We start from the raw sequence: 24,784 nt of genomic DNA, 5'->3' as shown, positions 1-24,784 counted from the left end.
ACTAAGTTTAGCATACCTATTACTGAACTTATTTTGACATCCTATATTAAAGTCTGCTGTTTTCTTACTTCTAGAGGCTTGTTAAGTAAAAGCGTGGTAATGTGAAGCCGTCTGCCCGAGCCTCGTTGCCTTTTACGCCATTCAGGGGCACGCACTCTACGAGCTGATCCTCCAGTGAATAGCTTCATGCAGATATCGAAACCAGTCACACATGCATTAGATGTTATTGATCAAAGTGTATGCAGAGACAATTTGTACAGCTATAGCAGTGCAGCCCCTGATAACAACCTAATGAATCTCGATAAGCTTGACGGCGTAGGCCTCTCCTTTATGAATCACCGCCGAGGGTAGGAGAAAGCCATGAATGGGAACATAGATACTAGTTATAACTTGTATAATAAAAGTGTGAACCTAGAAACTTTGATCTTTATTATATAGGTAGCTGATTGCTGCCTAGAACCCTAAACTTAAGGCTGCTAATAGAATAGCCAGCATATGATTTTCAAATTGATCTCCATAACCCAAGCTTTACATCATCACATTCTCACCAGCAAGCTTTCTGCACATAAATTTAATCCTTTTGCTGCTGTTATACAGTTTATCTATAAATGCTCCAGCTCAGCCATCATGTCGCGCTCTTCATCGCGCTCTTCTTCAGGCTCTTTCCCACCACTTGTCTTTGCGCTGCCCGACTTCCCTTATCTACATTGTTCTATCAACTAGAGGCTGCTCAACTTGGAAACCTTCTGCGGTTAAGAGTACGACCTGGCGTGAGAATTATTCCTTGCCGTGGATTTTCAAGGGTCGTCGAGAGAGCGCCGGACCCAGCAGAGGTCCGAGCCCGGCGAACCTGTGAAGATGGCCGAGTCTCTCATCACTAAAGAAGAAGCAGGAGGATACTACTACGGACTTAACAGCCACCCAAAACTTGTGGCCAGATCTGACATAGAAGATAAGCCTTGGAGCGCTCGTTGTGATGGCTGGACGGTGCAGAAGACGATCGATCCCATTGGGAACCACGCAATTGTTCCTCTCTGGAACAAAGCGGACAGCAACATGCGGACGGGCATTATCGCTACACTGAGAGACCTCAACTGGACGGCGATCAATATCCTTCGACTGGGATACGCCAGACGTCTTAACACTTTGAATGAGCCAGATGACATGTTCCCCAAGCTCCTTATCTCCGTCCAGCCTGAGTCTACTTCTTGGCAGTCTGGGTACACCACCACCCTGCAATGTCGACAAGTCCTTCGGGAACACTGGATCAATGATGTTGAAGTTGAAATGATGGAAGCTTGGGTTTCGAGGTGCAACTCTCCTCGGCTAACATCCCAGCCCATCACAGAGTATATCCAAGAGGCGGCACAGCTTTCTGAGTTTCTTGGCGCTTCTATTGCAAGTGAAGCCTCTCCTACATTCGAAGGCACAAAGGGATTCTACGTGCGCCTTAAAGACACGGACAAACTGCTTGCTGTTACCTGCCGTCATGCATTACTCGATACCTTCCCGGATGTCGATTATCGCCATTCAGTCAATGCTCCAAACATGGTGATTCAGCCAGGACAAATAACATACAAGGCGACAGTTGAATTCCTGGCATCTTTTACAAAAATGCTCGAAGAGCGCTTCGATACGCTTACCCCAGCTAAGATGGAGGAGTTAAGAATCCTACGAGGCTTAAAGGCAAACTACGATCAAATTAACGACTTGGAATTGCGTATTATTGGTCACGTCTTATTATCTCCCGAGTATAGTCTCAGTACTTCTACGCCAAACGTCACTTGGATCAGGGATTGGGCGTTAGTTGAACTACACCCAGACAGGCACGAAACGGCGTTGAGCGAGATCAAGAACAGGGTCGTGGCAGGCCCTCGCGCCAAAGGACAGCTTTTTCAGGCCCTCTTTCATGAACACAGCGCTGATCACCAAACACACGTTGAGGGTATGTTCGTCGATTATCCCACGAACACCTATGAGCTCACTAAACCTGTGCAAGAACATAAGATAAGACAGCCGTTTAAAGCAGCTCGGAATCTGAAAAATGAGCCCCCTATGGTAGTAGCAAAGTTTGGTCGAACTACAGGTCTTACCTTTGGTGTCGCAAATGAGGCCAAGTCAGTTCTTCGAAAGATGTTAGCAGGAGAGATGGTTGCGTCTGATGAATTGTGTATCATTGGACAAAAGAAGAAAGAAGGCTTATGCCGGGAAGTCTTCTCTTCCAAAGGAGACTCTGGAGCGTGCATCCTAGACATGTATGGTCAGGTTACTGGCATGTTAACGTCGGGAATGGAAGCCCAGAATGAAGATGCCTTTGAGATCACCTATGCTACTCCAATTGAGTGGTTACTGAAGGACATTCGGGGCTACGGGCTTGAGGTTACGCTGGCATAAGGCTATATGGATATACATCCAAGTGTTTCCACTGAGAGGAAGAAACCGAGTATAAGCTACATGATCTAAGAAGCTCTCGGCAAGGTTTCTCCAATCATACAAGACATGATGTCTGACACTATCTGGCGACTTCTCCGCTACAAGTTCATGAGTCCTGAAGAGGTCGCTACTTTGGGTCGTGGACTTGCGTTGGCTGCTGAGCTCTAAAACCAACATCGATGTCAAGATCACATCAACCTGAAGATGCAACTGGCAGATGCATATCTGGAATCGGGAAACTGCAGGGAAGCACGTAGAACGGCAGAAGAGATCAAGGGTGTTGAGTGCAAGAGCGAGAGGATGATGCCATCGCTGTATATGCTGTTATCAAGGATTGATGAAGCGAAAAAGGGGGCAGAGGGTGCCATCGAAGCGGCACTGAGATCTGTGGTGACGAGTATGGAGGTATTCGGAAAATGGTCTGACTGGATTGTAAACTCGTTGGATTTCTACTGCAAAGTTCTCAAGCGTGCTGGGAGAGTTGATGAGGCTAGGAGAGTGGTTCAAGATCGTGACTTGACAATTGAAAAGTTATGTGACAAGTTGGAGGATTCAGGCGTCACAGTTTCGGACTGAGAGACAAGAGTTGATAGATGCCAACCCACCCTATGCTATCGTAAGCTAGAAGCCATTGACAGAATGTATATGAAAAGGCAGAGCCACTCCAAGTCTTACCTAGATGAGAATAACTTCAAACCTATAAACCAATAAAGACTTCGGTGTCGTATACCGACCTTTTCTATGCTATAATTGACAACGAGCAAACAATTCTTGGTGCCGAATAGCATGACAGAAGAGTGATGCGTGTCACAGACTAGACAAACGGGTCGATGTTGTTAGTGGTTTCAGTTTCAGTCTTTCCTCAAGTTATCTCAACTGAAGCGGTCAGAAACTACGTGCTAACTAATAGAACTCCTGAGAGCGTATAAGCGACCAACAAGGGGCCATTCGCTTCTATTCCATCGCATTTAAGCATGGCCTGCTAGACAGTCGAAGCGAGAATCCCTCAGCCCAAAGCAGAAACACCCGAACATGGGATCACGGATGGAAATAAGCCCACCCACTCTAAGACCAGACATTATAGCGCAATTCCAGTAAAACCAGGCCTACAATTCGTTGTTGATCCCTAATTCCCGGCATCTCAGGGCCGAGTCGGCCGCTGTTTCGCTTGGCGATGGGACTGAGCTGGTGATTAACGCCGGGAATAGGTCACTAGCCTTGTAGGGCCAGGGCCAGAGCCTGAGGTGCCCAGGTGCTTTAAAAGGGTTGTCTCACCCCTTTGAACAGAAAAGAAAGAGAAGAGAGGGAGGGTAGAGTATTCATTCGTTAATCACAGTCACTCGTTAAGACTCAACTACCTGATAATTCAATTCTATACACTCGTTAATCATGGCCGCCAAGTTCCTCGCCGTGGCTCTTATCGTCGCTGTCCCAGCCCTGGCTAAGACCGATCTTGCAGGATGCACCAGCTACGACACGGTTCTCAGCAACGCCAATGGAATGTACGCGTCTCGAATTTGGTACGTCCCCGACACGGGCGAGCTGTGCGACTTTCTCGACTGTGGCGGTGGCCGAGCTCCCCCCAAGACCACTGTTCCCGGATGCCCTGGCTACGTCGGTACTGCTACCTACTCTCCTCTCTTCATCAACCCCAAGACTCTCGGTGGTGCCGTTCCTGAAGAGACTGGTGATTCTCCCACGAGCACTGAGGAGGATGTGAGCGAGTCTGCTACTATTACTGCTGCGCCTACTACCGAGACTGAGGAGAGTGCTTCGGCCACCGAGGCTGGGACCGAGACTGAGTCTGAGACTAAGAGCAAGGATGATGAGAAGACTGAGACCGATAAGCCCAAGGACACAAAGACCATCACCACTCTTGCTACTCACGCAACTCCCTCTGCCTCTTCCGGAGCCGAGGCCGGTTCCGCCTCCGCCTCCGGATCCGATTCTCACTCTGCTGCGCACTCCGACTCCAGCTCCGAGACCGACGCCGCTGCTACCCCGGCCTCTACCGTTTCCACCGCCGGTGCCGTCATGCCCACAGCCGGAGCCTTCCTCGCTCTCGCCGGCGCCGCCATGTACGCCGGAATGCTCTAGATACATACACAGAACCTGGTCTTGTAGAAAATATAGTACATCTCGGATATGCTTGCCTATTTATACATCCCATCCTCCCTCGGCCGCCTTTACCCATCTATAACCTATTCCGCCTACCCTCAAATTCCGCCGACCTCCCGTGACGGGCGTAGTCACCCTCCCCCCGCCTCCGCCGTAGATCCCGGGGTTCCACCACGACGAGCAATAGGGCGTTGAAGCTGATAGGTCCACCAACCAATGCGCGGTGTAAATGACAAGATTTAGTATTCAATGGGCGTCTTAGCCTTACGTGAACAATGTAGATACAGATTCGTTCGATCTGTGCCTTGCTTTATGAGATGCATATAAGATGTCAGCAAATCATGACACGGAGCCATGATTTCATAGTTGTCCGTAGAGTTGTTCATTCACAAGCATCGAAAACTTGATCAGCAAGAACTTGACTGTGTTTGTTCTACCCCAGATTCTTTGTCGTCCCTCCACAAGCCTCGAATCTTATCTACCCGTCACCACATGACCTTTTGTTGAACCAACCGTTTCTCTACGAGTCAAACATCGTTGACTAAACTCACGATCACACGCCCTGATTTCCCCGCCAAGGAAGCCGCCGCTAGCCGTACACCCTTTGTGCTGACGACTACATCATTGTCACGATCCTTGCCCATTGAGTAGCACGGAAGTCCTGTTTGCTCTCGATTCAAGCTGTGTGGCCATCTTCTGTATCGTACCGACTCAACCCAAGCCCTCGGGAACATCACCAAACACCAAACTTTCGAAACTTGAAGACAGTATCGTTAACTCGTATATTCATCAATATGGGCTCCCACGACTCTCTGAACCAGGCTGAAGGTGCTCCCCGGTTCTGGTACCGTGATAACTTCTTCCTCACAAACGACAAGTCCTATCTGTGTCCCCAAACTTTCAACAAGTCTCTCGATGACAATTGGTGGAGCAGTCCCTTGCCGCAAGGACAACTCCAAAGAGTGCTGGATAACTGCTTGACTCTGGCGGTCTACTATACTCCCCAGACTGCCGAAGAGATGAAGAGTCAGCCAACCGAACTGCAACCAATCTCTAGTCTCCCTTTGCTAACAGTGGTACAGGGAATGGCATCGCTCAACCCAAAGATGGCTCTCCGCATAAGATGGTCGGCTTCGCTCGTGTAGTGACCGACTATGTGACGCTGGCCTACCTCACAGACGTATTTGTCCTTGAGGAATTCCAGCGGCGAGGCTTAGCATCATGGCTGATGAAGGCTCTCAAGGAGATAGTCGACGAATGGAAGCACATGCGTGGCCTTCTCCTTATGACACACGACCAAGCCGCAGCTCGTTTATATCAAAGGGAGTTAGGTGCTCAAGAGTTCGAAAAGGGACCATCAGCCGGGCTAGTAATGCTCGAGATGGCTGGTCCAGCCGAGAAGCCCACACCCAAGCATTGATGTGCTTTTGCTTTTGTGTTTTTGTTATCTAGCGATGCATTTACTCAGAACTCTCTTGCTGGGTTATTCATTTTGTGTGTGGAAATTTGAAAAATCTGTTTTAGCGCTGTGATCCGGACATGGCGGCTCGCGTCTCAATGGCGCGTTTGTACGGGGGAGCAATGGGGGGCTGGACGGGATCTAGAGAGACGTAGTCCTCAGGGAGCTGATATGATGCATCGGAGTCAAAGGCGGATAGATCTCCACAGGCAATGAACGGTGCAACCCATCGAGTGCTTCTCTCCGTGTCCTCGGTTGTCTCGTCGTAAACCTCCATTTCCACGACACCTTCATCCTTTACCGTCGAATCCTGCATGTCGACATCACCCTTCTTCTTGAGCATCTCATCCAATCGTGTACCGACGCCGAGAGGCTCTTCGAGGCTGGCACGGAAACCAGCGGGAGGTTGGAAGTTGATGCATACGATGAAAGCTTCCACACTGCTTGCGCGACTGCTACGGGGCTTGGCGACGATGACCTTCTCAAAGAAGATCTTAAGTTGGGCGTAGAGAACATCGACGTTTCTTCCGCGGAAGATCTTAGCGACGAACTTGCCGCCGGGTTTGAGGACACAGAGTGCGAGGTTCAGGGCGGCGAAGAGTAGTTGAGATTGGACGTAGATATCGAGGTCATGAAGACCTGTCACGTCAGGAGCTCCATCGCTCAGAACGAGATCAACCGGGTGCGAGGCCTGGGTGCCAGCACTCTTGGGATCGTAAGAAGGATCGAGGGCTGAAAGCAGGAGAGGGACTGTCGCAGGATGTGTAATATCGGCCCGGAGTGTCGTAATACCCGCAAGTGGTGAGATAGGTTGCAAATCGATCGACACGATCTTGACATCTTCTCTAGGCTTCGTAGCCTCCTGTTTCGCCTCCTGAATGTTCTCGGTTTCCGTTGTTTGCTCGTTGTCGTTATTCTTGGGTAGAATTCCTAGCATCTGCTGTCGAAACTTGGCTTCCTTATCCTGCCAGGCAGCCCTTCCAAACTTTTCGCCCTTGATCAGTACGCGGGATAGTACTTGCGACCAACTTCCCGGTGCGGCGCAGAGATCGACGACTCGAGTGACATCGGCGAACAGGTCGAATTCTGAAGGAGGATGTTAGCTATAGAGCATTGCTTGATCTTGACAATGATCTACCCTCGTCCAATTGCAGAAGCTTAAAGGCACTTCGAGCGCGCCATCCTTGCTCCTTGGCAAGTCGGTAGTAGGCGTCGCGTTTATCTTTCGAGGACTTTCCCATTGTGTCGATGTATCTTGGTCGTGCTGTTGAGATTGAATTTTTTTTGAATCTGAATTTCGTGCCCCGCGTTGAAGATGGTGGGTTGGTGGGGTGCCTCTAGAAGTACCCCTCCATGAGACGGGATTGGCTCAGTAACTCTATTTGCTATTGATTTGGCTGTCTATTAACTCACAAACTCCTCAGATAGCGCTGTCTAAGTAATTAAATACATAATCTTCGTGTCTGAACAAGAGTCTATCGCTAAAAACCCAGTTCATTTCCTACAACCTCCAAGGCCTCTCTCAAAAGGCTACCAACCTTCTCGTCACCAACTACACCAGATGCTCGCACAATAAGAGGATATAATCTCAGCAAATGCTTCCTCTCATCACTCTCAACATTGTCCAATTCCGGAATGGCACTCTTATCACTCTTCAGCTCGACCAGCTGCTGTAGAATCCACAATAATTCCCGTCGCTGGCTCAGGGGTTGGGGCATTTTGCCTCGCAGAGGCTGATCAGCGATATAAGCCCTCAGTGTCAACGCGCACCGAATTATGAGGAATGGTGCCGCCGTGCTCGCAATTCGGGTGTGAAGAGTTACAGGTGACTCGGCAAAATGGCTCTGCCTTGGATCTGGTGATTTGGGTGTTGGGGGTTGGATGACAATTGTTGGCTCATCCTTAGCAGCAACGAGCCCAAACAGCAACTCGCAAGCGACATAAGCCATCTTCACGCGCTTGGTAGGCAATACTGCTACTGTTCGTCCTGCGCGGGGAGCATAGAGGGCCGATAAACCTTTCTCATGTGTGCCGTTGATGATCGACTCTTCGTCTGGCGATGGAGCATGAATTACTGAAGTCTTGAAAAGGCTTTCAGCATAAGCCTTGCGGGCCTTTTCAGAAACAGCTGCGGCTCCAAGTGCGGGAATAATAAGTTCTCGCAGCTTGTGGAAAGATGCAATGTCGAACTCTTCGTCGCCTGCGAAGTCGGTACCGGGAGGAGCAACACTGCAATCCGCGCTCATGACCCCATCAGCAATGGCGACGATCGTAGTCCAGATATCCTGGGCAACACCGCTTGGTAGCTCGAGGCTCGTGATCTGCGACAGAGTCGCCTCTAGGATGGTAAGTGCCGTAGATGTAGCTAGCCTCCATGGTTGCGTGGATTTCGTTATCGTAGGGAAGCCGCATTTTAACTCAATGGGTTTGCACAAAGCCTTCAGAGCCTCGGAGAAGGAGTTGCTGCGGTAGATATCTGAGTCCTTCGAGTGCTCAAGAATAAGCTTCTCGAGTGTCTTCATGCTCGCTTTTGAAAGTGCAATGTAAGTACGTTTAGGTCCTGACTTTGAGAAGTTGGCCTGCACAAAAGGCAAGACCAGAAAATCCGCAACTTGTGTAATTATGGCCGATGGCGCTCCTTCAACATCCGTTCGAATCATTTGGACAGCTTCAAGAATATGTGCCTGCAAAGGCGTCACATATTCGATATCTTGGACGTAATTGCCAACTGAGGCTTCGTCCAAAGTTTCTCGGAGAAGTGCCAGAATTCTACCAACTCGTTTCACTTCAAGATCTTCTTGTACAAGTCGATAGATCTCTGTCAAAGCAGATACATATGCAATGAGACAATTCTGGTTGTCTTCAGCCTTTTCATCAGCAGGCTTGGAGGTCGGAACTCCTCTTGCCCATAAATCCCATGCAATATCAATCGCTGTCTTGCTAAAGACAGACTTGCCCTCAGTGTTCGTCTGAGACAAAATATGAGCAAGCGCTTTGAAGGTTGCGGTGTTGATATCAAGGACTTGAAAGTCGAGTAGTGTAGTAAGATGAGAAAGTAACTCTTGCCATAGGTGATCGAATGAGGGGTGGCCTGTGAGAATATCAAGGTAATTAGCGAGGAGGCTGGAGATACCGCTGAGAACAACAACGGCAGTCTCAGTCCACTCAGCCCGGTCACTGTCCGCAGCATCCTCTTCCTCGTCCGACTGTAGAACTTTGATTTCTTGCTCAATCGATGACAAGAGCTTAAAGACAACGGACTTGACACATATTGACCAAGACTCAGGGCTGAGTCGATCACCGTAGGCATCAAAGATCCTGAGCAAAGTCTGGATTGCACTATTGCGAAGCTCAAGCCTGTCATCAGTGGTGACATTAGTCAGTCGCAGCAGAAGCAACATCCACAATGCTGCATCAGAGCTCTTGTGACCATGATCAGCTGCCATCTTTTCCAGATCAGGAAGCTCAGTGTTTTGCATCATGTCTGCAGTGATGGCGAGAGACTCATTCTTCGCCGAGAGAAAGTCTGATAGCACCCAGAAAAACGTCACTGTCTAAGGATAATTAGTATTATTACCCTCATAAAGTTATTAACGACTTACAGTTAAGGCAATATTGAGATCATCATCTTGTGAGCAGAACTTGTACAGATTATCCACCAGTATCAAGAAGCATGAGTTTGGTAGCGACGCTAGAAAGTCTGAGCAAATGAGTTGGAGAGAGTTGAAAGAAGACCTAATAAGTCTTGCTGATCGAGTGTCAAGAAGAATGGGGTTGGCCACTGAGCCACGGCGGTAAGCTGGGTCGAATTCCCTCGTGATAAAGATGGTGCCGATGATCTCAAAGGCTATGTCCCAGCCCTTGACCAATGTTTCTCCGTTGCCTTCAATGATGCTTTGAAGACCATCGAGGATGATTTTGTGAATATCGATGTCTGTTGAGTGACTCGCAAGAGACACTTCTCGGTCACCTTCAAGGAGAGGCGCCAGTGACCTACGAAGGGCCTCGAAGAACCGTAGTTGTATCTCACCACGAGCTTCCTCGGGCAGGGAAGATGTTACATTAGCAGCTTCCAGGACAAGTTTCACAAGAATGTCTGCTGCCCTAGTTCTGACAGATGAGTTCATGGAAGAAGAGGTGAGAGTGTCAATCAGCTCATTAGTCAACACGTCCCAACCAGATTCTTCTGGACTGTACTCCAATAATCTCTCGATGTTGATCGTAGCAAGCTCGCCAAGCTTAGCGAGTGCGAATTGATCTTCTTGGGTTGACCCAGAACTCATTTGCTGTCCAGAAAACCTACGGCCCTGTACGACGGGAGCCTTGAGCTGTTGGCCATCAGACGGTGTCTGCGGCTGAGTGGTAGTCTCAGGCTGTTCAATTGGCTTCTGTGTCAGCAAACTACAGACAGCTGCTACCACTTTCAGGAATGACTCGTTGGGAAAGTCAACTGTGCTCTCAATAAGTCTGGATGCCGCTGTTTCCACCGCACGAACCTCGGAGCCGAAGTTGGCCATCAATGTGGCAGCTTCACTATCACCGCCTGCATCGGGTCCTCGGTTCATGGTTGGTGTCCTGCCAGGAGACTTTCCGCTTACGAAAAGGACAAAGTCAGCCTGTTGAAGTGTCTCCAGAATAATACTCCAAGCTCCTGCCAAAGTTGGACCAAGCGCTATGCCCAAGTTCAGAAGTGCCCGGAGGCATAGCAGGTTTCGAGTATTTAAAGAAGCGACAGACGCATCAAATGAGGCCTGTCGTCCTTTGTCAGCCGTAGGGGTGGTCGGCGTCAGGCTATCAACGCTCAGGAGACCCCGGGCGTTGCTAAAGAGACTGCCATCGGTTGGTGTGCTTGGTGTTTGTGGTCGAGGTTGGCCAACATTGACACAAGCTGTGAGAACATTAGGTGGGACAGCAGCTTTGCCCAAAGTTGTAAGGAAAGCATCCCGAGGAGTCGATAATTGTAACAGCCCAGCCACGTGAGCAAATCGTTGGAAGGCACGGACTAGTCCATGATAATATTCGGAATCGAGTGCAGCATATAAGAAGGTAGAACAGGTCGCAAGAATTGCAGGCCAGCACTCCTCAACGATCGTAGCACAGATTTTGACTTCAGAATGGAGAGGATGGTCTTCTAAAGAAAGGGGGTTCAGTGGAACTGGGTTCTTCTTAAAGGATGCCGACCTTTCCATCTTCCCTCTGGGCGGGGTACTCTCTTGCTCAGACGGTGGTGCAGGTGAATCCCGACCAAATTCTTGTCGAGAAGTTCTTTTTCGAGTTCTTGTCTCATTGGGGACTGTAAGAGGCAGTATGAACTTGGCTAGACCGTCCGATACAGACGATATACAAGCCAACACCAAGCTGTAGAGATAAGACTCTGGTATAGTAGGTGCCTCCGTCTTATCGAGCTGATCAATACAAGGAACCCGTACTGAGCTAAATTGGGTGCTAATACCCGTTGTGGTTGTCTCTGCACCAACTGGCCCTGTCATCAGACCTGTCATACCACTCGCTTCAGCAATGGCTTGCTCAGAAGAGCCATTTGTGCTTGAGCTAGTTGTAGGGAGTGACGATGAATGACCCAGTCCAATTACAGCAGGCTTTTCTGTGCTTAAGCGCACGAAGGTAGCGATCAAGGGCTTGAGGACATCTTTCTCTCCTTCTTTAGCATCAAACATGGCGTAGATTCGTCTGAGCAGGGCATGATCCGCAAATATTCCACGAAAAACCTCCATGCACAGCGCTCTCTTCCAGACGGTTTCATCTTGATCGAGAATTTGTGTCAGAACAGTCAACGCCTCACCGCATTCTGACGGCAATATGCCGATGTGCCTACGCAGCATAGTGTACAGAATGCGCACCAGACGTACTGTGGTCGCGAAATTCGGTTTCCCCTTCAAGGCTCCAATGAGGAGTGGCATTACTCTGCTTCGTAGAATCTGAGCCTGCTCGGGGTGGTTACTGAAGACGGTTGCATGATTTGTGATGACGGATTCAATGAGTTCCAGGCCGAAAGTCTGTGGAAGCCCCGAAACGCGGATGAATTCTGGTCTCTGGTTTTCGGTCATAAGGCACAAATCGTTGAAAATACGGTAGGCATCGGTAGCGGCAGGATGGTTTTCTGAATATTCAGCATCATTTGCCGTAGGCGTGTCGCCTGTTTTCTTGTCTTCAGCGACAACTTTGTCAAACACAGACACGACCAGTTGCTGTAGCGTCGCTGCTGAGGTGTGGTTCACAATGGCATTTTTGCTACTTTGGAGAGTAAAGCAAATGTTCAATGTCGTCACCAACAAGTTTCCTTTAAGATCTGATGCATAATTTTGAACAAGTGAGGGTAGCGCTTGCAAGATCTTGAGCTGCACATCCAGACCAGCTGAGGTGGCTTGCATCAGGGCCTCGAGCACTTGGTTCAGCTTTGACCGCGGAAGAGCTTGCGCAACGATAAGACGTTGAAGACAGACAATAGCGATGGCGGTAAACTTGGCATTTTTGGTACCACATGCGATAATGAATGGGTTGACAAAGTTAGGCTTCTGAGATAGCTCTGTCTCGAGTCAGATACAGCTTCTACTAACAGGGGGTAGCTTGCGGACCTTCAGGCGCTGTTTGTTCGGAAGGATTTCTTAAGTTCTTCAGCTCTTCTAGTGATTTCTCCGCGGCCTGTATACGCCATAAGCTAATACTCTTCACGTCGACGAATAAAGCGGCTCACTTGTCGCAAATCATTATGTTTCCTCTTGCTCTCCTGGATAAGATTGGCCAGCTCCGTGGCAAGGAGTTGCGTCGTCATCTTGGGCAATCCGCGCGAGTTCTCGGCTCAGAACAGAGCATGTGAGTTCTCTGCAGGTCCATGCAGCTGAAGAGCCCGAATTCTTTTGTTGTTCGATGATGTATCTCTCCTTACGGTACGTTGATGCTCTTAGGCAGTGATGTGTCCCTTGTAGATGAGGCGGCAGAATTACTCACCGCCTGCTCTTCACGTGGGGCCTTGGAAGAGCAACCCTTGCAATCATGCAAAGATGCGCCTCCATCATGACTTCTTCAGAATCTTGTTAGAACTTGTTTATTTTCAAATGGTTTATTGTTCTCTTCTCCTATGTAGCTTTATGAAATACAGTGCAATTGCCTTTTTGAGCACTGATAACTCACTGCTACTCCAATTTGAGCGGAGTCTCAAGCATCTCTATCATGCACCATCTCCAAGAAGCCCAACAGACCTCATAACCCAGTAGATAGGGACTAAACCACCTCCAGAACCCTCGATGAACGATGTACACAAATTTGGAGACACAATTCACACATCCCAATGACTTTTTGCTAGGAATTCCCCATTGAAGAGCTGTGATAAGGTTAAGATGTTAGAAGAGACTTCAACCCCAGCGCACAAAGGTAAAGAACACCAATAAACACAGGCAATATACTCATCGCCCTCACTGTACCCAATGTCTTACTTTTGGCTGAAAAGCTAGATACCCTGATAACTGACTCAAAAGTGTATAAGTAAGTGCCTACTGCAGTGTATTGTGCGGTCGGTCCAGAAAGTCAAAGGCATTACAACATTCGACTTAAGCCTATAATCTCTCCAACAATCCAGCGTATTCCATCATGGCCCAGGACACCCGGCTTCACGTACGACTGACAGTATCCAACCGCGGACTCCAGATCTTACTCGGAGCGCTCGGACTTGACAGCAGAGGCTCTGTGACCGATACCGTTCTATTATCAATCGACTTTGAGAAGATTGAAAACCTAATGGATGGATTTTCCCAAAGTGATGATAGTCAAGTGGGCATCGCAATTCTGAATACCAAGGACCTTTTAGCGCCACAGCTGAAAAAGAATATCATATCGACATATAACCTGGCGACAGGATCACCGTCGTATACCTCCAAGGCCTCGAAGAAGTTTCTTTTCGGAGAGTCAATAATAATCAAACCGACCAAAATACTAAAGACTATCCAATCAATCATTCCGAGAGGTCGGCCTATTATTCTCGTTGGCCACAATGTCAAAGTTGAACTGAGGGTATTAACTCGATTGGGGTTTGATTTATCATCACTGAACGCTGATATTATTGATACTGCTAGTATCACTGATCAAGTTTTCGGGGGTGCAGGTTATTCTTTACGGGAGGTATTGACTTCTCTCAACTGCCCTTTCGATAATTTGCATAGTGGTGGGAATGACGCGAATTTCACATTGAGAGCTTCACTCCTTCTAGCAGCCAAAGGCTGTGTTAATCGTGGTCATGCCATGATTAGCATCCTAAGGATGATTTCTACTGAGCCAATCCCATATCGAGTAGACCCCGAAGTCAAAGCAGCGAAGAATAAAGAGAAGAGAGCCGCAAGAAGTCGGAGGCAGCAGTCTAAATTCTGGAGTATTGACAAACAAAATGAGATTCGTGCTGAGCGCGCAGCTCGGCGAATGTCAAGACAGGAGGGAATACTCAGGAAGTGAAGTAGCTAGTTACCATATCTTGCTGGTAGGGCACTAGTAATACGCTAGAGCAGTGTGGACTTGTAGCTATGGTATATAAGATTATTATATTGAATGCTGGTTCCTTATTTCTACTGCAATCTAGTGTCTAATATGTATATAAATATATATAACTACTCGGGGCGGGCGGGACTACCCAGGAAGTGACAGCCGCCTCGCTGTGAGGGCAATGGTGATTTGATCCGGTACAGCAGATCACCACAAATGAGAACTGGGTTCATGACGGAGAAAAGACTTCCTTGTCGACACAGATAATCTGCCGTACCTATCGCCTCAAAGTGACTTTGTCCCAAGACACTAGCCGGCCTTGCAAAGCATCTCGCAAGAACCCTTCAATAGCCAAATTTTGAGATTATACAAGTTCTTCACTCAGTATCATGATTCAAGTCGATGGATCGATTGAATACTTAAACTCAACTCATGCGTACTACTAAATGATTGAACAGAAGGAAACCTGCTATCAATCCAAGTTCGCGCGGAACAGAACTACATGTGCGTGGAGCCAACATCGCACATGCATCATCTGAACATTGGATCCAGCTTCTAGCAAATGCGTGCAACATATAGTCTAGTAAATCTCTTTTTGTGGGTTTTGGAAGTTTTACCCAAATGACTGAAAATCCGACTTGGCCCAAGCCTCAGTTCTAATAGAAGGACGCCGCTTGCTGGCTGTTAGTTCGCAACTGCGGCTTCATCGAAATGACCGAACCTACCAACTCCATAACCTTATTTTTTCACCTTGCTTTCTAGTATCTAAGGACTTTAAACGGGGACGTTGTTGAAGAGGTAAGACACGGATTCTCCGTTATGAGTTCGTCGAATAGCCTGAGTGTTTGGTCAATATCACGATGCACCCACAGATGTGATGTGACATACCTCAGCAAGTGTTCCGGACACATCAATGACCTTGAGCTTGGGGCATCGCTCAATCTTGTCACCCACTATTGAAGTTAGCAAATCGCGTGAACACGCAACACATGCACAAGCGCATGCACAAAACCGGGTTCGAAGCTTACAAGGAACAGCTGGGAAAGGTTAGCAAAGGTCTTTGAGATGCACATGCCGTGTTACTTACTGTTGGTGACAACAAGGCCAGAGAGGCATGAGTTGTTAATGGTATCGATGGCCTTACCACTCAGAATACCGTGAGTAACAATTGCATACACCTCCCTGGCGCCGTGTTCATTGACGGTGGCAGCAGCCTTGGCGAGCTATAATGAGGTTAGCCTGTGTCAACTTGTAAGAGGTTATGCATAGCTTACGGTGCCACAGGTGTCGGCCATGTCGTCAACAAGAATGGCGACCTTGTCACTGACATCGCCGACAAGAACCATGCGACCAACAACGTTAGGTCGGGGCCGCTCCTTGTGGATGAGAGCGAAGCCGGTGTTCAGGCGGTCAGCAAGAGATGTCGCACGCTTGGCTCCACCGGCATCGGGAGAAACGATGACACAGTTGTCGACACTGAGGTTCTCGCGAATCCAGCGAAGCACGGAAGGTTCAGCGTAGAGGTTGTCCACGGGGACGTTGAAGAAGCCCTGAATTTGCGAGGCGTGAAGATCCATTGTGATAACATGATTCTGAGTCATGGTCAGTAGGTTGTCAAACATCATGTTAGCGAAACACGTACGCAACCAGAAACCTGGAGCATGTTTGCAATCAGCTTGGCACTGATAGGAGCTCGTGACTTGTCCTTCTTGTCCTGTCGCGCATAAGGAAAGCTGGGGATAACAGCAGTGATCCGTCTGGCCGAGGCAGTTCGACAAGCATGAATCATGATGAGCAGCTCCATGAGGCCATCGTTGACATCTCCAGGAGCAGTAGACTGAAGAATAAACACATCCTCGTCACGAACAGACTCTCCGATAGAAACACTAGTCTCTCGGTTGGAGTAGTTCAAGCTCATAGTGTTTGCGATATCAATGCCGAGTCTGGGATATATCAGCCACTTGCACCCTTCATTTACCGGCGCAGCGTCACCGCCAGAGATTAGAGGAGGAGCGCAAAATGAGGATAACATACCGGCTGGCGACCTTGGCACTGATCTCCGGGTGGGAGCTCCCCGAGATGAGTTTGATTTCGTTCGCCATTTGGTCCAACATTGTCAAAGAAGGGAAGAGAAAAGAGCGGGGCGAAGAATTTTTGGCGGCGAGGAATAAATAACCGTGAGCGCAGCGCCTCGGTCAGGATCGGGAAGTTCAGGTCAGGTATGTGATTCAGGTCGATGATCAACGCCGGGGATAAGCTGAACGTGATGCACGCGCAAAAGAGGAAGAGGTTTGTCTTGTTAGGAACCAGAAGGAAGATCAAACAGCCTCTGACTAAGATCAAAAGTCAACAATGCGGTTCAAAAGTTTTCCATCTTCGGGGGTCGAGTTGTGGAGCAGTCGGGAGCTAGAATACTTTGTATACCTGGGCTACCAAAAGGCTAAAGGTGCTGGGTCATGTGATTGATGTCGTCTTCATCGCTTTTGATTGATCTGAATTCGAAGTAGATTTACAGAGGCTGAACTCTAAAATGTGTAGGTATGGGCTCAAAGTGTAGAGGTCATGATGAGCAAACCTAGACATAACCGTCAGCTGCTCTCGGGGTTCAAGAAATATTCAAGACAAGAGACTTGATATCTTATGGTGAGATTGTACCAATCCCGATAACAACATGCCGGGGTTATAAACTGGGGAACGGTATTTAACTTTTTGGTCTTCTTATGATGTGATTTATGACATGATAACTCTCCAACTCGATGAGAAATGACAGCCTCAAACAAGTCCAACAATTCTCCGAATTCCTTTTCACGCTCCCAATTCCTCGATGGAATCAATTCGACGTCATCTCAGCTCTTATCACTCCGCGTCTATAAAGACAAAGAACTGCCCCTCGCCCCCCTCTATTACCGGCTTGCACCGGAACCTTACCAGGATAAAACTGGAGCAGACTCGAGTTGCTTTCTTTCTTTAGTCGTTCGCCCCAGTCAGACCCTTCCGAGAGCATCATTTGTCAAATCGCACGACTGATCTTAACTAAGCAATCTTCAACTCGGCGACTGATTTACGACTTTACGATTTTTATACTCGAACGACCGGCCATTACACTCCAATCGAGCAGCCACTTCCTCTCTACGCCCTCTCGAGACCATCGCATCAGACAGAAAAGCGCCACGTGATCCCGCATTTCGTTGAACCAGTGATTTGATGCCCCGTCACAACCTTTCGCCTTCAAACTTCACCGCTTGCCCTCCTCATCTATCTCATGCAAACCATGTTGGATCCGGGTCATCTTCCAGCATGGCACACCATCATTCCTTTTCGCCGCGGCTGAGTCCCGCTCTTGCTTCTACCTCGTCTCTCCACGATATGGCCCGCAACCGAAAACTCCGCCTTCTCGTCGCCGCCACTGGACCCCGCGATACGTCTTGGGCGCAAGCACTCGTCGTGCGCCTCTCGAAAAATCCACAGATCGAAGCGCGAGCGATCGTCGACGATGTAGTCCCGCGATTGACACAGACGATAATTGTTATGCAGAACCGGGGATTGGCTATGGGAGCGGGCGATCGGGCCGACGATATCGAATTCTATCGGCAACAAGCATTCGAACTAGTAGAGTGGGCAGATCTGATGGTCTGCGTGCCGCTTGATGCAGACAGCATCGCAAAGATGCTGGCAGGCGTTACAGATACATTCCTCGGCGAAGTACTTAGAGGATGGGATACACAAAAGAGCATTGTCTTGGTCCCCGGCATGAGCACACATATGTGGTCAAACCCAATGACCAAGAAGCACATGAGTAAATTGCATCGGAAATGGAATTGGATCCGTGTGGTGACGCCAATATTATGGCATTACGAAGGATCGCCGAACCCGAAACGAGTACCCAACTGGAATGGTTTTAACGAAGTGCTGGGCATTATAAAGAACCAGGCCGACTTGCTAGGATTGGGAAGAGATGTGGAAGTCGCCACCGCAATGGCAATAACTGATAATGCGGACGTAACAGTCCAATCCAAGCTACCGCCGGAGATTTGGACCATAATCCTTGATTATGCAGGAGACTGGGAACTTGCGAAGGCTCTAGGAATGTACACCAACCTACCGATGCCCTCACCGTGGACAAGTCAGCCCAGAGACCGCAACGATCCGTTGAAGGTGTATGAGCACGAGCTCGAGTGGACAGTGCTGACATGCAACTCCGCGGCGATATGCAAAAAGATATCGCAATCTCCACCAGAATTCAACGATATATCAGCACTGGTCATTAAACTAGTGATCAAATTTGGTCTAATTGACGTGTTGGCGTATATGGAAGCCAACCGACCTGATCTTTTTAAAGCATTTGACGGAACGACGTTACCAACTAAAGCCTCCGCTTATTATCCACGCACTGATGTGCTGGACTATTGGAAACAGAGCGCTTGGTTCAGAGACCGTCATGTATATGACGCAGAAGCTGTCGATGGTGCCTCCAAGTTTGGGCATGTTCGCGTTTTAGATTGGTGGTGGCGTCGGTCTGGATTGATGATGCGTTATACAGAGTCTGCGCTGGAGCAAGCTAGCGGAAATGGACATCTCTTGGTTCTCGAGTGGTGGCGCGATGCAGCAGCACAGGACGACAAGGTCGTTCTACGACCGGGCCGGTCACTGTTATGGGCAACACAGCATGGACAAGCTGATGTGTTGCGGTGGTGGGACGCCTCAGGTATCCCTGCTGCTCATGGTGACAGCGTCGCCAAGATGGCAAGCCGCTGGGGCCAAGTCGAGGTCTTGGAGACCTGGAGACGGCTGAAAGGAGATGACAAGCTCGTGTTTGACGCCGAGGTTCTCGTTTCACCGACCATATTCAAGCACTTGGCGGTGCTTGAGTGGTGGCGTAACTTTGCTCACGGAGAGCTCGAGGGTATGGAAGGTCGAAAGCAGATGGTAGAATTCCGGACGTGCAACATCGAAGAGGCTCTTGAGGACAGCATAGGAGATCAGAGCGCAGTTCGACGATGGTGGACACAGAATGGGTTGAACCTAGGACTGCGAGACGAAGAGTGGCTCAAGACACGGTATCTTTAGAGCACACCTAGACCGCTGAGACTCAAACGGCCACGGCTACGCCACAACTCAACGATGGAGACCAGCCCTGATTCCGGGGCATTGGGTCCAGAATAGGTGTGGCAGTTTAGATCCTTGCATGGCATTGATTGGTATTAAATGCATGTGCTGCATGGTAGAGTAGGGTCAATGGAGGCGTCGGCTAGTGCTAGCATCGGGTAATGGTGATCATGTTGACGTTCCTGGCATTGGTACATATCTTGGAGCGCAGGCGTCATTTGACATTGATTGAGTCTCTTGTGGAGACTGGTTTACGTTATTCAGGCATACGGAGCGTTTCTTTTGATAGGAAAAGGGCAGGGTATGGGATACAGGTTTGGGAAGACGTGAAAGCGTGAACTGGTAATAAAATATCAAAAGTTACGTTTGTGCAATTTGGTCAGAGTACATTATGTGAAGTTCGTGGTGCATACACATCAACCTCTCATGTCTCTTTGATGCTTCTTTCCAGCTGGGGAGCATCAGTTGATCATAAGAGTGTCTGTTCATAGCAAGTTAGTGATGGATCACACTGAGATACGTATGCATGATTCAGCATCGGATGTAATCAGACGAGTTACTATGCCTATCATCTTGGCATCAACCGCCAAGATGAAGCTGATATCTGGGGGTGGATCGTCATGTCGAAGACGTCTGATGCCGAAAAATCAGTCTCGTCGACCGGGCCGGTTCACTCGAAGAAATAGGTAAGAGAACACGACTAGGAAATAGTCTATGCCCGACTACCGGCGGCTCATGTGTTTGTTTTCAAGCTTATTTTCAGCTACGATTTCGGCTTGAGGTTTTGTTATCGTGACAAGGATTGCACTTGTTCTCCACACACACACATAAACACCCCTAGCTCGATCAGATGCCGGTTCCTGGCTGTCTCAATTCTTTTCTAGAAGACATTTCTACCCATTCACGAGGATGAGAAAAGGTTCTATACTGGCCTTGTGGCGCTGGGGCTTACAGTAGTTCGTGAGGACGTAAATAACCGGGATGTTGTACCGATGCTGGGAACCGGGAGAGCAGGAGACTTTTTTTCAGCCTCTTTATACTGAAAATGGAGACAATCGTAGAGTCGAAGATGAGAATGATACAAGAGGGGCCGGGTGGTTCCGTGCCCACAGTTTCGTTGCTGTCCGCTGGTCCGTTGAGAGAAATAGATGGCACGTCGGTGATGCCACTTGATATTGAGGTGCCCAAGTTTTCATTACGTTTCGCTGGCTCGATATTCGTGGGGCCCCGCGAGCCCGGGACTCAGGATTCTCCAGATTTTTATCTGGAGAGATTTCACCTTGTTTTCTGGAGCTTGCGGGGGAGTCAGAGATCTTGACAGATGGACAGATCTGGGGAAATGCTGTAGCTGGATATGAGTTGGAGTGAAGGCATTCGCAGAAATTTTGTGCTGTAGATTTGGAGAAATACAGAGGTTGAGTTGGGGTCTGGTGGACGTTAGACTCACTCTAACTAGACTGCATACAGAACAATTCCGCATTCTCCATTCTCTTATCTCTGCCAGAGTTGCCCTTCTCCAACCAAATTAGGCGTGGTCAGGGGTGTTACTGATAAGAAGACAGACTCTGAGAGACCCATCTTCTGTACAGGGTTTGTATCTAGGACGGGCAGCAAGTCAGGTCAGGTCAGGTCAGAATATCCCTCTAAACTACAATCGACAAGCTTTTCCTTTTCTCCAATTCTCCTCTCTCGTTTGTACTTAAAAGGGTCACATCAATTGGGCACAATATCACTCACGTAATAATGACTCGCAATGAAATCGGCCACAGTCCGACCAGACCGGGATCATACACGCTTAAACCCATGCTTAAAATTAACCTAAGCTAATAACTCAAACAGAAAAAAAGGAACTGCGCGCAGCAGGTTTTCTTACCATCTTCCCCCGCATTTCTCCTCTCGTTCTCGTGCCACTGCACAAGAGACTTTGTCTAGCGCGGTAGTTTTGCTTTGTTCTGCAAGCAACCGCTTTTTCGGTACCGAGTACCGCACCTAATGATGAACTTTTCCCCACACGATGCCGAGCAAATGCGGTACGAAAGCCGGTGTATTTCATTACGTACGAGATGGAACTTGACCTTGACCTTGTCTGGGGTAAGAACCTTGCATCGGAGCCGCGTGTTGGAGTGTTTGCTTCGGAACGCGCTGGAGCTGGGCTGTTGGAGATGTTCTGATGATCTCGGGGTAACGGTACTCGGTATAGCCGTTGGGACTGAGCCAAGCTCGAGAGGTTGGCTCTGTAATGGGAGAAAGGGAGCCTAATGTCACTGAACGGATAGTCCGATTGTGTTTGATGATCGTGGCTTCTCAGGGAGGACTAGTTAGTATTGAGCGACTTTCTCTTCAACTTACACATACACATTGCAAACACCACTCTCTTTCATATGATCAGCTCACAGAGTCCTCATTGCCATCTATCAACCAAGCTTTAACCGCGGTGGACTCCCCCTTCTTGTCCCGTCTTGGCCACGCCGCGAAACTGCCTATCTCTCTACTCCCATCCACGGACCACAACCACTCTGATAACCGTTGTCCACAGTCCCCATACCAAAGAGACAAGGATCGGTCCCCAATTCTCGCTAAACCTGGCCTCGCCTGTCTTGGCAGCACCTCTAGCGCTCCCCCAAACACCACGGAAATCCTCCCTCAAGCCATCACTTACACGGAAATCCTACACTACACACACAGTCGCTGGAAAAGGCCGAGTCATGGCTCCTCTGCTATTCCCCCACATAATGGCACTCTGTCGCCCGTACTTACCATTTTGAGACGATACAACCGGCCCGGTTGAGGTGAACTCGATCTCACCTCTCTACAGCTTTTGGATGATCAGCAGTGTTTGACACGCCGTTGAATGCATTGCTTATCATGCCCCTGTACCTAAAAGCATATCCGTTACCGCGGTGGAGAGCTTGGCCTAGCGCTGCATACCTTCTCACCTCCGTACGTCCAACATCGGGGAACTTGAGCTTTCTGTTATTGGGAATGCCATAGCTCTACCTCCTTGTCATGTTAATCGACATGATGAGCTCCTCTTACAGAAAACCGGGCCGGTTGTCATGATCCATAATCTTGATCATGGTTACAGTCAACTTGATTCTTAAAGGGCGATCGTCCCCCCTCCCTAGACGTTCTTATATCCAGGCTTGTGTCTCCACGACATTGCTCCCATAACCTCATCTCCATTCCACTAAGAGTCCTACTCTTGTAAGAGATTGAGTATTCAAGACTGATCTCGTCTTTGTTAAACTACCCTTCATCATGGGTTATCAAGAAGACCCCGAGTCAAAAGCCGTCGAGGCTCCCAACGTTTCAGACACTTCACCTGGTGTCTTGATCGATCACAACTCCGTCGACAGAGAATATGGCCGAACCGTACGAGGTCTCTCCCCTCGACATGTTCAGCTAATGGCCATCGGTGGCTCCATCGGTACCGGTCTCTTCGTTGGTATCGGTGGTGTCCTCTCCAAGGCTGGTCCTCTCTCTGTCGTTCTCGGTTACTTGATCTGGGGTGTCTTCTTCGTCTGGCCTTGCAACTTGTGTGTTGCCGAGATGTGCTCTTACCTCCCTATCCGTGGTTCCATCTTTGAGCTTGCTGCCCGTTTCGTCGACCCTGCACTTGGTACGTTTTGCATACGATTAATACAGAATTCCAGCTAATGTGGAATAGGATTTGCTATGGGATGGACATATTTCTACGCCGGTCTTATGCTTGTTTGTGTCGAATACAGTGCTGTAGCGACACTGATGCAATATTGGGTTCCTGATATCAATCCTGCAGCTTGGGTTGCGATGGCAATGGTCATTTGCGTTCTGCTCAACGTTGTTGCTGTCAAGTAAGTACAAATGACAAAACTTCACTCAGCGACAGCTCTAACAAACGTTCTAGGTACTATGGTGAGGCTGAATTCATCATGGCTTCTCTCAAGGTTATCCTCCTCTTCGGTCTCCTCTTCATCACTCTCATCACCATGTGCGGTGGCAACCCCAAGGGCGACGCATACGGATTCCGATACTGGAAGGGCGGCAAGGCTATGCAACCCTACCACGCCGAGGGAGATCTTGGTAAATTCTGCGGCTGGTGGAAGGTTGTCCTCTATGCTGGTTTCACCATTGCTGGTCCCGATATGATCTCTCTATCCTCCGGTGAGATCGCCAACCCTCGACGAACTATTCCCCGAGTCGCCAAGCTTATCTTCTACCGACTTGTTGGTTTCTACGTCTTTGGTGTATTGGCTGTTGGTATCATCTGCTCTTCTGATGACAAGCGTCTGCTCGGTGCTATTGAGAACAGCGCCGCTGGTGCTGCCGCTTCTCCCTGGGTCATTGGCAGTAAGTCATACTTTCTTCTTGAACACATAAACACAATACTAACAAACAAATAGTTGAGAATCTTGGTATCCACGGCCTCCCCAGCTTGATCAACTTCCTCATCCTCACTTCCGGTCTCTCTTGCGGAAACGCCTACCTCTACTCCTCTTCTCGAACCCTCTACGGTCTTGCTCGCGATGGCCAGGCCCCTGCTTTCCTCATGAAGTGTAACAAGGCTGGTGTCCCAATGTACTGTGTCCTCACCGTCAGCGTCATCAGCTGCATCACCTTCCTCGTCGCTGGCGAATCCTCTGTTACCGTTTTCTTCTGGTTCGTCGACCTCACCACCACCGGTCTCATCGCCACCTACACCATGATGATCGTTGTCTTCATCGGTTGGTTCCGCGCTCGCAATGCTCAGGGTATGGACAAGTCTGTCCTGCACTACATCGCTCCTTTCAACCCTTGGGCTGCCTACGTCGGTCTCTTCCTCGGTGTCACTGCCCTAATCTTCATCGGTTTCGACAAGTTCGAGCCTTGGAGCACTCAGGGTTTCGTCACCAGCTACTTCTGTCACGCTTATGCTGCTGTTCTGTTCATTGTTTGGAAGGTCCTCAAAAAGACTAAGTTTGTCAACCCTGAGACAGCCGATCTTGTCAGTGGCAAGAAGGAGGTTGACGAGGAGTGCAAGCACTGGGAGGAGGGCGGTATTGAAGAGAACTATAAGCGTGAACTTGCTGCTATGCCTTTCTGGAAGAGGTGCTGGGAGCGTATGTGGTAATCGGGAACGATATAGCTCGAAACTGTACAGATATCGTGGTAGTCATCTAGGATATATCTGGCAGTAATACTCCAAATACATGTTCATTTAAG

At 48.9% G+C, this 24,784-nt stretch overlaps 8 protein-coding genes across 8 annotated transcripts; 5 read left to right on the top strand and 3 right to left on the bottom strand.

Annotated features, from left to right (window-relative positions):
- Positions 1–858: 858 nt before the first annotated feature.
- On the top strand, positions 859–2,394 carry FMAN_03261 (uncharacterized protein; the record flags this gene model as incomplete). The annotated part of the gene is made up of 1 exon (XM_041832055.1): positions 859–2,394. The coding sequence occupies one exon, from the start codon at positions 859–861 to the stop codon at positions 2,392–2,394; it is 1,536 nt and encodes a 511-aa protein (XP_041682557.1).
- A 1,428-nt stretch (positions 2,395–3,822) lies between these two features.
- FMAN_03260 (uncharacterized protein) lies at positions 3,823–4,530 on the top strand (the record flags this gene model as incomplete). Its single annotated transcript, XM_041832054.1, has 1 exon — positions 3,823–4,530. The coding sequence occupies one exon, from the start codon at positions 3,823–3,825 to the stop codon at positions 4,528–4,530; it is 708 nt and encodes a 235-aa protein (XP_041682556.1).
- An 815-nt stretch (positions 4,531–5,345) lies between these two features.
- On the top strand, positions 5,346–5,971 carry FMAN_03259 (uncharacterized protein; the record flags this gene model as incomplete). The annotated part of the gene is made up of 2 exons (XM_041832053.1): positions 5,346–5,577; positions 5,634–5,971. The coding sequence occupies 2 exons, from the start codon at positions 5,346–5,348 to the stop codon at positions 5,969–5,971; spliced, it is 570 nt and encodes a 189-aa protein (XP_041682555.1).
- A 100-nt stretch (positions 5,972–6,071) lies between these two features.
- Positions 6,072–7,251, bottom strand: FMAN_03258 (putative tRNA 2`-O-ribose methyltransferase; the record flags this gene model as incomplete). The annotated part of the gene is made up of 2 exons (XM_041832051.1): positions 6,072–7,096; positions 7,149–7,251. 2 exons carry the CDS (start codon positions 7,249–7,251, stop codon positions 6,072–6,074), a joined length of 1,128 nt encoding a protein of 375 aa, XP_041682554.1.
- A 240-nt stretch (positions 7,252–7,491) lies between these two features.
- Positions 7,492–12,800, bottom strand: FMAN_03257 (uncharacterized protein; the record flags this gene model as incomplete). Its single annotated transcript, XM_041832050.1, has 4 exons — positions 7,492–9,564; positions 9,613–12,554; positions 12,604–12,670; positions 12,723–12,800. 4 exons carry the CDS (start codon positions 12,798–12,800, stop codon positions 7,492–7,494), a joined length of 5,160 nt encoding a protein of 1,719 aa, XP_041682553.1.
- A 2,471-nt stretch (positions 12,801–15,271) lies between these two features.
- On the bottom strand, positions 15,272–16,611 carry FMAN_03256 (putative ribose-phosphate diphosphokinase catalytic chain I; the record flags this gene model as incomplete). The annotated part of the gene is made up of 7 exons (XM_041832049.1): positions 15,272–15,334; positions 15,386–15,450; positions 15,526–15,534; positions 15,585–15,720; positions 15,772–16,089; positions 16,140–16,440; positions 16,532–16,611. 7 exons carry the CDS (start codon positions 16,609–16,611, stop codon positions 15,272–15,274), a joined length of 972 nt encoding a protein of 323 aa, XP_041682552.1.
- A 1,183-nt stretch (positions 16,612–17,794) lies between these two features.
- On the top strand, positions 17,795–19,564 carry FMAN_03255 (uncharacterized protein; the record flags this gene model as incomplete). The annotated part of the gene is made up of 1 exon (XM_041832048.1): positions 17,795–19,564. One exon carries the CDS (start codon positions 17,795–17,797, stop codon positions 19,562–19,564), a length of 1,770 nt encoding a protein of 589 aa, XP_041682551.1.
- A 3,297-nt stretch (positions 19,565–22,861) lies between these two features.
- Positions 22,862–24,692, top strand: FMAN_03254 (putative general amino acid permease; the record flags this gene model as incomplete). The annotated part of the gene is made up of 4 exons (XM_041832047.1): positions 22,862–23,222; positions 23,271–23,436; positions 23,490–23,932; positions 23,986–24,692. 4 exons carry the CDS (start codon positions 22,862–22,864, stop codon positions 24,690–24,692), a joined length of 1,677 nt encoding a protein of 558 aa, XP_041682550.1.
- Between the last annotated feature and the right edge of the window lie 92 nt (positions 24,693–24,784).

This window comes from Fusarium mangiferae, assembly GCF_900044065.1.
Source record: "Fusarium mangiferae strain MRC7560 genome assembly, contig: FMAN_scaffold006, whole genome shotgun sequence".
NCBI lineage: Eukaryota > Fungi > Ascomycota > Sordariomycetes > Hypocreales > Nectriaceae > Fusarium > Fusarium mangiferae.
Note: the sequence above shows the minus strand (reverse complement) of the source record. Positions and strands in the feature narration are given on the sequence as shown.